At 40.3% G+C, this 13,970-nt stretch overlaps 1 protein-coding gene across 4 annotated transcripts in view; it reads left to right on the forward strand.

Moving 5' to 3' along the window:
* The window catches only part of pcsk5b (proprotein convertase subtilisin/kexin type 5b), a 503,063-nt gene that overhangs the window by 72,077 nt on the left and 417,016 nt on the right, over positions 1–13,970 (forward strand). For all 4 annotated transcript variants that reach the window (XM_068029979.1, XM_068029980.1, XM_068029981.1 and 1 more), the window contains exon 5: positions 2,755–2,831. In XM_068029979.1, the coding sequence (XP_067886080.1) occupies positions 2,755–2,831 (77 nt within the window). The remainder of the gene's footprint in view (positions 1–2,754; positions 2,832–13,970) is intronic.

A 13,970-nucleotide genomic window follows, 5' to 3' on the forward strand; every position in this document is an offset into this window, starting at 1 on the left:
TCCTGAACACACTGTAGGAACTCTTGCCTTTCTTTGCCCTTTACACTACTACTATCCCAGTCTATATTTGGTGCCCCATTATAACTACTCTATAATTCTTATGTGTCTCTGCAATTTCCTTGCAAATGTGTTCCTCTTCTACCTTTTCTACTAGTTGGTGGCCCATAGACTACACCGAGCAATGTAATTGCACCTTTGCTCTAGTCAAATAGATTCTGTCCTTGACCCCTCCAGGATATCCTCTTTCTCCAGCACTGCAGTGCTCTCCTTAATCAATAATGCCATTCCTCCCCCTTTTTCTTCTTTTTCTATCTTTCCTGAACACCTTGTATCCAGGAATATTTAAAACTTAGTCCAGCCCTTCTTTGAGTCAGGTCTCTGTTATAGCCACACCATCATATTTCCAAATGTCATTCTGTGCCTGTTACTCACCAATCTTATTAAAAACTCTCTGTGCATTCACATACATGCACCTTAATGCTGATTTAAACTTTATTACTTTCTCCCTTACCCTGACCCCACCTAATAACTTACTATTCCCTACTCTAGTGCTATCTATCTCCCCCAGTATTCTGTGCACCTTCAGTACTCCTCACTGATATTTCCTCCTGGTTCCCACACTCCTGCCAAGATAGTTTATACCCTCCCCAATAGCACTAGCAAATCACCCTGCAAGGAAATTTGTCCCAGCTCTTTTCAGGTGCAACCAGTCTGGCCTGTACAGGTCCCACCTTCTCCAGAGCTGGTCCCAGTGTCTCAGGAATCTAAAACCCTCCCTCCTGCATGATCTTTCCAGCCGCACTATCCTCCTATTTCTATACTCACTTGTGCATGGTACTGGGAGTAATCAGGAGATTACTAATTTTGAGGACCTACTTGCTAATTTCTTATCTGGCTCACTAAATTCTTTATTTAGGACCACATCCCTCTTCCGACCTATGTTGTTGGTACCAATGTGGACCACTGCTGCTGGCTGTTCACCCTCCCCCCTCTGCAGCCGTTCAGTGACATCCTTGACCCTGGCACCGGGGAGACAACATACCATCCTGGATTTACGTCAGCAGCCACAGAAATGCCTGCCTGTTCGCCTGACTATCGAAGCTCCTATCATTATCACTTTTCCAGGATTCTTTGAGCCACCCGTGGTGCTCTGGCTGCAGTCTCCAGATGAACCATCATTTTCCTCAGTATTCAGAACTGAATACTGGTTGGAGAGCGAGACGCACTCAGGGGCCTCCTGCGCCACTGCCTGTTTGTTCTTGACTGTCTGTCTGTCATCCCTTGAAAGATTGTTTTGAAAAGCACTTTACAACCAATGGATTGTTCTTGAAATGCAGTCACTGTGGTGTGGGCAAGCACAGTAGCCAAATTGCATATAACTATGTTCCACAAACAGCAAATGTGAGAATGATCAATCTGTTCTTTATAAAGGATTATGGATTAAGACACTGGGAAACCTCTGCAGCTTGCGCCATAGGATTTTTCACATCTGCCTGAACAGGCAGGGATGAAGCCTTGGTTTAATGTCTCACCTGACAATATAGCTCTCCTTCAGTGTTTAACTGAAATGTGAAGTCAATTAGAACTAATTAACAAAAGCAGCTGAAATTCCTCTTTGGGCTCAGGTATCAATCCTGCTTGTCGAACAGTGAAATTGCACAGGGAGGGTTGGAGTTGTCATCTCTGACAGATCTGGGCAGTTTGGAGCTAGGGGAACTATTGTTGCTCAGTCAGTCTCTCTTCCTTTGTCTTTGGACCAGTTGCTAATGAAACCATTAAATGGAATTAGAACACGGTTAAATAAAGAATTACACCTTTACCTGATTAATCGTGAGATTCCTTCAGGTGGCTTCGCCTTGAAAATTTGCCTTCTGTTGAAACAACTCATTTAAGGTTCCAAAATACATCTTTTATCAAATCATTTCCAAAGACTGTTGGTTCTTGTTTCATCTGTAGTTGGGCTCTCAATACATAGCAATGTATAGACATTAGTACACAAATACAGGCCATTCAATCCATGTCAGCATTTACCATCCACACAAGCAAATAGTTCTAATTACATTTACCCACTCTCTACCCATATACCTACAACCTCTCTTCCCATATACCTACAACCTCTCTTCCTTCATCCAACAATCCAATCCAATCTTCCTCAACGGCTAAACTTAGATTACCTTCAGGATCCTACCATGTATCTCATCATGCTAGTGGTAAGTAACTATGCACTTGTGCAACAGTGAATTAACCAGGAAAATACTGGAAATATGCAGCAGACCCGTCAGTATCTATAAAGGGGGAAGACAAGTTAGGATATTTTAGACATGTAATATTAATCAGCACTGTTCTGATGAAGGTTATATGCCTGAAACTTTATAACCTGACTTTTCTCTGTATAACTCTTGGCTATTGCCAAAGTTTTCTGTTCCTGTTTCATATTTCCAACATTTGCTATTTTTCATTCTTCTATCTTTAATGGTGTTGACTGCCAAGAAGTAGTATTGGCTGAAACTATTGGACTAGTTTAAATATTTTCAGTAATCTTGGAATATTTCTGTGCATGAAATAGTCCAAAACCTAGTTCATTATCTGCCCATGGGGTTGGGCAGGCTGATATTGACACACAGCCACACATGAGCTGATGGGAACTAAGTTGAATCATTTATGCCCGGAAAACCTTTTAAGAATGCATGTATTGGACAGCGACTTTATTTATTAATGTGGTTGTGATTTTCTTTTTTTCCCCGCTTACTGTAGGATCAAATGGCTAGCTTTGATGTCAATGGAAATGACTGGGATCCCATGCCTCGCTACGATGCCAGCAATGAGAACAAGTAAGGGAAATGTCTATTTCTGTTTGGGCACCAGTCTTCCACATTTTGAGAGAAAATTGGCTTGATGCTAAACTTTATCTATTTAACATTGCTTTTTTTTCTTAGAACTGTTCAATATCCCAGTCATACACAAAGTCCCTTAGCAAATAGGTTCAACTATTCAGAGGTGTTCACAAGGTTGCACAAATAAGAACAGATAAAAATATGCTTTGTGCTCCCAGGTTCAAGCCTGTCCTGCGAGAAGCATCTATTAGATGCTCAGAAATAATTTAAATAGCCAGAAAATTGTATGAGGTGCATGCCCAAATTTCTGATGTGCAGTTTTGGCTAACAAGGCTCCCTGTCTCATGTATATTTGCAACATTACTCTTATGCAAGTAAATACACATGTGCTTCACCAGTCAGATAATGCAGCAATTTACATTAATAATTTTATTTACTTCATGCAGCTTTGTGTAGTTTCTAGAACTGTTGTCATAAATTCTCCACTGCTGAACTTGAGCATTCATTAACAACCAAAAACAAATAACTACAGCAGTGATGATTCACTGTAGAACAGATGCACATCCTCAACAGCTTCTCTTAAGAGACCTTTTATTTTTGCTGTTCAGAATTCAGGGAATTTGATGCCTAGAAAATGGTTCCTGGCATTTTATGCAGCTAAATCTGTAGCCTGGCAGCAGACTTGTAGATCCAGGTAACAAAGGACTTATAAGTCTGTTACCAGTCTGTGGAAACTAGATTTAGCAACACACCTATTGGAAGCTGATGAATTGATTATGGGTTCCTGAAATCTGAATTCAAGGAAGGCTATTGATAAAATCAGTTTATTTTTATTGACTTAACAAAGTGGAATTATGTACCAGGAGTACTTGCCTAAATTTTAATTATTTTCGCTATAATACATTCTTATGGGGAAGAATGAATGAATGAATCTCTCAAACTCAGTTTTGATTCTTGGAGATATGGAGGTGGCAATGGAAAAAATGTTGACATCATTATGCAGTAACATTTTAAAAAGTTTAATCTTCTGAATTTGAGACACATGGAAACCTGGAATCTTTCAAAAGTCCTACATAATGTTAACATGGATTTTGATATTGTTTATGTGAATGAATGCAGGGAAATTTGAGATGAGCAGAATGAAATGGGCTTCAATTGGGCAAATTGAAGAAAATGTTGAGGTTTTTCTTAATTACCCATTTTAAAGATAGTGCCTGTTGTTCTGTGTTAAATTTGGGACTTCTTGCATGATCACCCTAGAATAAAACTTGAATCTGTAATTACAAAGAATTTTGATACTGGGTAAATCAGAAAAGTAAGGTTTTTTTCTTTTTGTCTGTTCTTTTGTTTTTCTAATGTGAATTTAGCAACTGTTTTAGCTTTTAATTTTTGTGTTCTTAGTTTCATTTAGCGTTTTTTTTTTCATAGCCATGCAACTTTGTTTGCAGTTCTTTCTCTTGGGCAGGGGCCAATAATTGGATAGTATATTGTTGCAAACTACTAAGTACAGTTGTGGAAAATGAAAAATTACTGGTAGTGACCTTGGTGCTGATGTGAGAGTCCTGAAAAATCCTTGCCCCCCTCTTGCACAAAGCTCAGTGTGTTCAGTCTACTGGAGCAACAGCAGAGTTGCTGGGAATTTTAGCAGCTATGGCTATTGAGGCTGTGAGCTGGCAAATTTATATTGGACATTCTCTAAGTCCTCCACTGCTGGTCTGGTTTTTCAGTTAAGGATCTTTTTAATTTAAACTGTTGAGTTATCTACAAAGTTGTATTTGAGTTGATGTCTTGTTGTCTACTAGGAAAAGTGCAGCCAGCATAATTTATTTGCATTAAATTCTGAAAAACTTGTTAATAAATCTGTTGTAGCAAAAGGTTTGTTAATTATTTTTGCACACTCCCAACATCTGACAAATATATTTGAAAGGGACCACCCCCTCCCCCTCCCCCTCCCCCCACTGCCCCACATCCTCTTCTGGAATGGGAAGAGGTGAAGGAGTTTGGTAATACAGTACTTTATTGTAAATCAAGTAGCTACCATTAGCAACAGATGCATCTAAGTCTGGCCGTTTCAGTTACATAGATTTGGATGCAGAAAGTCCTTTGCCCATTAGATCTTATCCTTCCAGCACACCAACTTTTCTGTTGCCATTACAGCATTTAGTTAAAACCCTTTAAGATCCAATTGTGTTTACTCTTAATACCACCACTCCCCCACCCCCACCAATTTTTATAGTTTTTGTGGATGCAAATTGAGGAGGTAAAAAAAAAACACAGCTGAAAATGAGAAATCCTGATGGTCTTTATTGTATAAATATTATTTGATTTAAACAAGCAAAAATGCCAGAGATAATCTGCACAGGTTTATGCTTTGGAAAGGGGAGGAAAAAAATGACAAATTGAAAATGTCCATAAAAGCCCCTGATTGGACTCTGTTCAGAAAATATCCAAATGAGACTTATGCAACTGAAGTGAAAACATACTTGTTGGATTCTTCTGCAGCAGCATTTTGTTTGTTTGACTACACTAAATTACACTCCAGCCAATCAGACTCTGGGGTAAAGCAAATGTATGCACATTCACAAGTAATAACAGTAAAACTGTGTGTTGGTCTGCCTGTAGTCTTGGAAATATCCACTGTCGTTCTAGTTGTACTTGGTGTATACTGCTGATTGGGTCAACTGTTGTGACGAGCAATGGCCTTGTCAAAAATTATCTGGTTTTCCATATTATAGTCTCAATACCCAGTCCAGTATTAAAGTCCAAATGTAAGCTTGAGCTGGAGCTATAGTATGTCAGAGGGAAAGTAGCTTTCAAGTGTGGAAATGATTTGTTCAGTGAAAAGAAACATGTTGCACTTGGACGCAATGCCAAAAAAATCATAATTACTCTTCCACAGAGAAGGATTTGAAATCAAGTAGTCCTTCACTATAATGCACAAATAGCTTTGCTGCTTTTTAAAGGGGCACCCATTTTACACTTGGTACACTTATAGGCAGAGGTCTTGGCTTGATTTAAGATATTTAAAAGTAATACAGAATTGCCAGCTCATTAGAAATGAAGTTAGTTAATATTGAGGAAAGTAATTTTTGGAAATGGGAAATGCACTTTTTTAAAAAAAGTTGCGTGGCCAATTTAGAGGGGAAGAGTACAGTGATTACATTTTTTAAAAAATGATACATCTGTGCCTTTTCCTGACTGGGTAAATACACAGCATGGTGTGGTACTGAGCCACATTGATGAAAAAGGCCCCATGTTCAATCCTCTGCTTATCATACTGATTCAGCTAAATCTCAACTAGGTTCATGCAATTGGCCTCTGTGAGCAAGTTTGGGTATGGTGGTGATGTTCCACCACATTGAAATGACTGTCATTGTTTGCACTTGAATAGCTATTTGAGTGTATCTTCAGCCACACACTGGACAAGAGACACAAATTGGGGGGGGTGGGGGTGGTGGTATTGAAGAGAAGGAGAGACTTCAGCTTGTCATCGCAATTGTCCTGACTGAGGTCAGCTCATATCATTTGGAAAGTAATATTGACTAGACTGCTCATTAGCAGTTAGGTTAATTAGTACTTAGAAAGTGATCTTGTAGAATGGAATTGTAATTTTTAAATTGAAAGTATATTGGCATTCTTTTTGTGGGGGTGGGGTTTGGGGGACCGGGATCTATAAATACCAAAGGTTAAGCCTTTGGAGAACCGGAATACAGGTATGTTCACCAACCTTTGATTAAAAACAGAAAATACTAGAAATACTCAGCAGGCCAAGCAACATCTATGGAGAGAGAAATCAGCATTAACGTTTCAGGTTGATGACGTCTTGTCAAAACATGTGGTATTGTGTTATGTTGCCTATGTTATGGCCAGATGAGGAGTGGTTCTCAGGCTCCCCGCTTGCCCTTCCTCTTATTTGACTGTAACAGGGTTTATTCCTTTTTAAAACAGTGGTTGTGCTTACCATCTCAATGAATGTTTTACCTTTTATCTTTAATGTGATCTTGAAAGAACCAATCGGACAGGTTTTCTTGAGTTTAAACAAGAAAGAGGTGAGTTTATTATACTTAACAATCTAAAACCGATCCAAAAAAACTACTACACATTCACGCACACATTCTCATGAGAATCACACACAGGCAAATAGATTACAGAGTGAAAAGTAGATTTTGTGGTTGGATTAGAGTGCAGAATAAGTGGAAATTAAATACATAGTCTTGATGATTCGGTGGTCTTTCAGATGAAGTTGTATGTTTGAAGATTTTGGTTGGCTAAATTGCACTTTGTGGCTGGCCTACTTGGTTCGGGGCTTTCTTGGAGGCAGACTCGTAGGCAGCTCTCCTTCCCTGGTTCTCTGTCTGTCGCAATCTAGGCTTGGAGGGTCCACGGTCGCAGACGGCTTTCAAACTTTTGTTATCTGGGGGGAGAGAGAGAGAGAGGGAGACACGCAGCCTTTCTGCTGCTGCACAGTCTGAGTTACTGGCTTGACTCCTTTGTTCAAGAAAACTCCCAGCTTTCACTGAGATGGACAGACAGTCACATGACTGCCTCAGTGTATTCGTTGGAACCTTCTAATGAGATTCAAGGTTCAGAATTGGCTCCCTGGGCTACCTCCCTTGGAGGAGTTTGATCTTTCAAAGTCAAAGTGTTAGGATTGCCTTGAATGCCGTGCTGAAAAAGCAATCTTGGGTAATTCAATCACTTAGAGCAAGCCCATTGTTCTCGGTCCATGCTCCTTAGACCTTTTGTTCCCTGCTGGGCCTTGGAATGTGAAAAGGTGTTTCAGATACAAATTGCAGTGGCCATCTTAACTGCCAGTTTTTAAAAAAATGTTAACTGCAGGATTTTTTCCAATAAAAGTTTAATGTAAGTTGCCAACTGATAATTAATATTCCTTATTTGGCATATCGGTTTTCTTGACGCCAAGTATTTTGTCCTGAATAGTCGGAAAATTTTCCAGTAGAGGCTAGTATCTATCTTTGATCCACTGACTTAACTGTTGCGTGTTGGGTAACTTTTTTCCTTCTTGGTAAGCAATAAAGTAGAAAGGACTTTGAATAAGAAGGACAAGTAAAGTAAAAAGAAAAAAAAGACATTTAGCTAAAAATGTTAAGTTTGCAGAGTACTGTTTCTTGGGCTGCCAACAGGACTGATGTGATAGGTTGTGGTCATACTGGATCTCGAGCAATTGGGGCAAGCTGATTTAAAAAAAAAAACAGAGCAGCCAGGATTTGCATTAACGAGAGAAATTCCTTGAGTATACTTTGTTTCTGTTATTGCACAAACTAGTATATCCAGCATGTGTGGATATCTGCTTCAGTTTTGCATTCTTTCCTGATGACCTTTGCTGCATTAGTCTGTCAAGGTGATCTCTTCTGTCTGATCTTGATTTAAAGGGGATTCAAACCATAGCTGTCTTGAGAGCACAAGCTAAAAATTGGATCAAGTAATTGCTTAGGAGTTCAGCAGAAAGCAAAAAATAAATAAATGACATGGACAGTGAGAATGCTAGTCAGGAAGTTACATCCATTGCTAATATATTCGAATATTCATTTTGAGATCCATCTTGAACCTGAAGTTTGTAACCCAGTTTTTTTTCAGTCACCTAATTGGGAGATTTCCCCCCCCCCCCCCCCCTCCCATTAACCCCTCCCTTCGAAAACATTAGTGGATGGGGGTACGGAAATAATATGGTGGTTGCTTGCCTCACAAGTGACTGTCATAATTGGAGGGATGGTGCTATTCTGCTCTATGTAAATCAACCCTATTCAAGAATTTCGTGAAGTGACCCATTTACTTCAGATCTGTAAATCAGTTAGTACTAATCCCTATTACCTACCACTCTGTACCATGCTTTAAGCTCCATTAAAATTTCATTTGCTTATGTGTTTTAATATAAGTTTTAACATTTTAAATATGAATGTTGAAAAGGATCTTCTTGGAAAGTGACCTTTTGAATTTCTTCACTCATTTTATGATGGAAGCAAGGCTGCATTAATGGAACCTAGAATGTAGGTTAATTAGTTTGGGTCTCGTGCTCACCTGGAGAGAGAGTTGACTGACACATTTAAAAGTTAATTGGTTCTCTCGTTGACTTCATTTTTTTTTTGTCTGGCTATATTCTTGACTGAATATTTCATCTTTTAACATTGGTGTTAATTTCCAGATGGTGTTTAGATTTGGGCTAGTGTTCATTCATTTACTTAGCAGTGCTGCCATCACTGGTGACTCTAATGTAAATGAAGAATAAATGAGTATGGATATTGTTTATTGTTTTGCCTCTTGTGCTCATTTGCAATAAGATGTTACTTTTTTAATTCTTTCATGAGATTCTTTCATGATAATAAGGGAATGGTAGCATAGTGGTAAAATAAGGGAATGGTAGCATAGTGGTAAAATAAGGGAATGGTAGCATGGTGGTAATGTTATAGGACTAGTAATCCAGAGGCCTCGACTAATGCTCTGGAGTCAAGAATTCAAATCCCCACCATGGCACCTGGAGAAATTTAAACTTAATCACTTAATAAAAATCTGGAATAAGAAGCTAATTTTAGGGAGGCGCAGTGATTAGCACTGCAGCCTCACAGCTCCAGTGACCAGGGTTCAGTTCTGGGTATTGCCTATGCGGAGTTTGCAAGTTCTCCCTGTGACTGCGTGGGTTTTCGCCGGGTGCTCTGGTTTCCTCCCACAACCAAAGACTTGCAGTTTGATAGGTAAATTGCCCCTAGTGTAGGTAGGTGGTAGGAGAATGGTGGGGATGAGGTAGGGAATATGGGATTAATGTAGGATTAGTATAAATGGGTGGTTGTTGGTTGGCACAGACTCGGTGGGCCGAAGGGCCTGTTTCAGTGTTATATCTCTCTATGACTCTGTCTATGTGAGCGTCACTGGCAAGGTCAGCATTAGTTGTCCATCCCTAATTGCCCTTGAGAAGGTGACGGTGAGCCACCGCCTTGAACCGCTACAGCTCATGTGGTGTGGGTACACCCACAGTGCTGTTGGGGAGGGAGTTCCAGGATTTTGACCCAGTGACAGTGAAGGAACGCTGATATAGTTCCAAGTCAAGGTCATGTGTGACTTGGAGGGAGACTTGCAGGTGGTGGTGTCCTTGTCCTTCTAGGTAGTGGAGGTGGCGGGTTTGGAAGGTGCTGTCGAAGGAGGCTTGGCAAGTTGCTGCAGTGCTTCTTGTGCACTGTGGAGGGAGTGAATGTTGAAGGTGATGGAGGGGGTGCCAATCAAGCTTCTTGTGTGGTTGGAGCTGCACCCATCCAGGCAAGTGGCGATTATTTCATCACACTCCTGATTTGTGCCTTGCAGATGCTGGACAGGCTTTGCGGTGTCAGAGGTGAGTTACTTGCTGCAGAATTCTCAGCCTCTGGCCTGCTCTTGTAGTCACAGTATTTATTTGGCTGGTCCAATTAAGTTTCTTGTCATTGGTAAGTCCCCAGGATGTTGATGGTGGGGATTCAGCAATGGCAATGCTGTTGAATGTCAAGGGGAGATGGTTTGATCCTCTCTTGTTGGAGATCATCGTTGTCTGGCACTTGTGTGGCACAAATGTTACTTGCCACTTATCAGCCCAAGCTTGGAGATTGTCCAGGTCTTGCTGCATATGGACACAGACTACTTCAGTATCTGAGGAGTCGCAAATGATACTGAGCATTGTGCAATCATTGGCTAATATCCTCAATTCTGACCTAATGATGGAGGGAAGGTCATTGATGAAGCAACTGAAAATGGTTGGGCCTAGGACACAATATGAAAAGTCATCAACCTGAAATGTTAACTCTGTTTTTCTCTCCACAGATGCTGCCTGAGTATTACCAGCATTTTCTGTTTCTGTATCATTTCTGAGATGCTTGCTTAATGTGCAGTGGTTGCACTGAGTTCTAACCTTTTTTATTTTGGATTTCATGTCATGAATGTTTTAATGTATTTATGAAAATTTAAAGTTCTATTGATGCTTTCAGTGTTATGGTTAAGCAATTGGTCTAATTCACCCTAGAGAGATAGTCAGTTTACAAAGTGGAATTTGTAAGCAGAAGTCGAGCTGCTATATGTGAAGCAGCTTCAACCATAATAAATCAAAATCAGCTGAATGTTTAATACCAAAGCCATTGTTTTTGGCCCTTGCCATAAATTTTGCTCCCTTGCAATTGATGCTGTGCCTGCCTGATCATTTCATGAAGGCTGAACAAAGCCACAATAACTTTGTTTATTTGTTCATGGGTTGTGGATGTTGTTGACCAGGCCAGCATTGATTGCCCATCCCTAATTGCTCTTGAGAAGGTGGTGGTGAGCTGCCTTCCTGAACCGCTGCAGTCCTTGGGGTGTAGGTACACTAACAGTGCTGTTAGGAAGGGAGTTCCAGTACTTTGACCCAGCGACAGTGAAGGAATGGCGATATAGTTCCAAGTCGATCGTGTGGCTTGAAGGGGAACTTGCAGGCGATGGTGTTCCTATGTGCCTGCTGCCTTTGTCCTTCTAGGTGGTATAGATCGCAGGTCTGGAAGGTGCTGTCGAAGTAATCTTAACAAGTTGCTGTAAGTGCATCTTGTAGATGGTACACACTGCAGTCACGATGGTGGAGAGAATGAGTGTTTAAGGTCGTCGATGGGGTGCCAATCAAGCGGTCTGTTTTGTCCTGGATAGTTTTGAGCTGCACTCATCCAGGCAAGTGGAAAGTAATCCAGTACACTCTTGACTTGTGCCTAGTAGATGGTGGAAATGCTTTGAGGAATCGGGAGGTGAGTCACCCGCTGCAGAATTCCCAGCCGTAGTATTTATATGGCTGGTCCAGTTAAGTTTCTGGTCAATAGTGAATCCCCAGAATCTTGATTAGCATTTACTGATCGTAATGCTGTTGAATTTCAAAGGAAGGTGGTTAGACTCTTTCGTGTTGGAAATGGTTTTTGCCTGGCACTTGTGTGGTGCAAAAGTCACTTGCCACGTATTAGTCTGAGCCTGAATGTTTTCCAGGTCTTGGTGTATGTAAGCACTGACTGCTTCGTTATCTAATGACTTGCGAATGTAATTGAACACTCTGCAATCATCAGTGAGCGTTCCACTTCTGATCCTGTGATGGATTAACTGAATTTCAAATACCCTAACTGCTGGGGTGGGGTTTGAATTTGTGTCTCTGGATCATTAGTCCAAGCTTCTGGCTTACTAGTCCAGTAACACAACCACTGTATTACTGTACCTTGAGCTAAATTTCAGACTTTATATCCCCATTATCTATGGTTCTACTCCTGCTCTTATCCAGGCTTTTGTCATTTCTTTCTTAGTCCATGATCACCTTGCAAGTCACCCATTATTTATCTTCCATACATTCCAAATGATCCAAAATGGAGCAGCACTTGTTCAATCCCACGTTAAGTTTCAATTGTCCAGCACTAGTCTTCAAGCTGATCTACCACTGGCTCACTGTTTCCCTCCCGTGTCCCCATACCTGCAACTAATTTAAAATCCTTGTCCTCATCTTCAAATCCCTCCACAACCAAATTTTTTTCCATCTCTGTGGTGTCTTTTTTTTTATTACCTCAGCCCTAATCTCTACTTTCTCCTTCTCCTCCTCCTCCTCCTCCTCCTCCTCCTCCTCCTCCTCCTCCTCCTCCTCCTCCTCCTCCTTTTAAAACAAAATTAAAGATCTGCTCAACCTATTACTTCGTCGCTTCTCAATCTGTCTACCATAGCTAAGCGTCTGTACCTCTCTGGTGCTTTGGAATGTTTTGTAGATTAAAGATGTTACAGAAATGCAAGTTTTTTTCTTTTTGGCCCTGCTCCTTGCTTCTGTTGTATCTGTTCTTTCCTTTCCCGCTTTCAATTATTGCAGGCTCCTCACATTAAAAAGATCTCCATGAGTGATCTGTAAAACACTCTAGGATATATTTTCAATGTGAAGATCACTATATTAACTCAAGTTATTGTTTCTATACATCGCAGTTAAAAACAGGATTTTCTTCAGGGCATTTTATACAAAAACAAGGAAGTTATGCTAAACTTTTACAAATCACTAGCTAGGCCTCAGCTGGCATATTGTCTATAATTCTGGGCACCACAGTTCAGGAAGGATATCAAGGCCTTAGAGAGGGTATGAAGGAGGTACCCCAGGATGGCACTGGGGGTGACAGTTCAGTTATGTGAAGAGATTGGAGATGCTGGGATTGTTTTTCTTAGAGCATTAAAGGTTAAATGGAATTGTGTGGTTTTGTCAGACCAAGTTGGGAGAAACTGTGTCCTCTTGCAAGTAGTAATAACCAGAGGTCATTGATTTAAAATCATTGACAAAAGATCCAGATGGGAAATCAGCAATTTCTTCATGCAGGGTTGTTAAGATCTGAAATCTACGACCTGAAAGAGTGGTGGAATCAGACGCCACAGTAAATTTCAAAAGGCAATTTGGCACATATTTGAAGAGAACTAATTTACAAAGTAGCCTTGCGTTGTTCAATGAACATTAAACAATAACTGTTCTGTGCAGCAGTGAAGTGTAGTGCAGATAATTTCTGTGCTGTTATTCAGGAACTTCAGCATTGCCAATAGAGTTCCCCATCTGTTAAGATTGTTCAGTTATAATCGATGATCTGTTCAAAGCAAATTCCAAAAACCTGAAAGACTAATGTTAGTACAAGTAAGGGCTATTAAAAATATCACGTTTATGTTCCTGAGTTTTATTCTCAGAAGTATGCTGTTTCTGCTGTTCTTGATGGATTACTCGTGAGTAGCAAATTGGAAACTGTCCAAGTCCTTGCATTATCAGTCAGTTCATGACATAATCCAGCAGACCAATTTACTTTGCTTGGGGATGAGCAATATAATTGTGTGTTTCTAGATAGTTTTTTTTTAAGCCAGCTTGTGCCAAAATTGTGGGATGGGTGTTTGCACATAATTCTCAGCTGTGACATTATAGGGATCTAAGTATAGAGGATAGGTACTTACCCATAGAGAGTGATGGTAAACCAAAAGGAGAGCTCATTGCTGCTGCTATTGCATATGTACTGACCAGTTTCAAAGTACTTATACTTTTGTAAAAAAAACTCATAATTCTTGTGTTATAGGACTGTTATACAAGAGACTATTGTGTAGTATTCCACCTTTCTCTTCCACTGTTAACCTCCCTCAAAAGTTTCACAATTT

The sequence above is a fragment of the Heterodontus francisci genome, chromosome 4, assembly GCF_036365525.1.
Source record: "Heterodontus francisci isolate sHetFra1 chromosome 4, sHetFra1.hap1, whole genome shotgun sequence".
In the NCBI taxonomy this organism is placed as follows: domain Eukaryota; kingdom Metazoa; phylum Chordata; class Chondrichthyes; order Heterodontiformes; family Heterodontidae; genus Heterodontus; species Heterodontus francisci.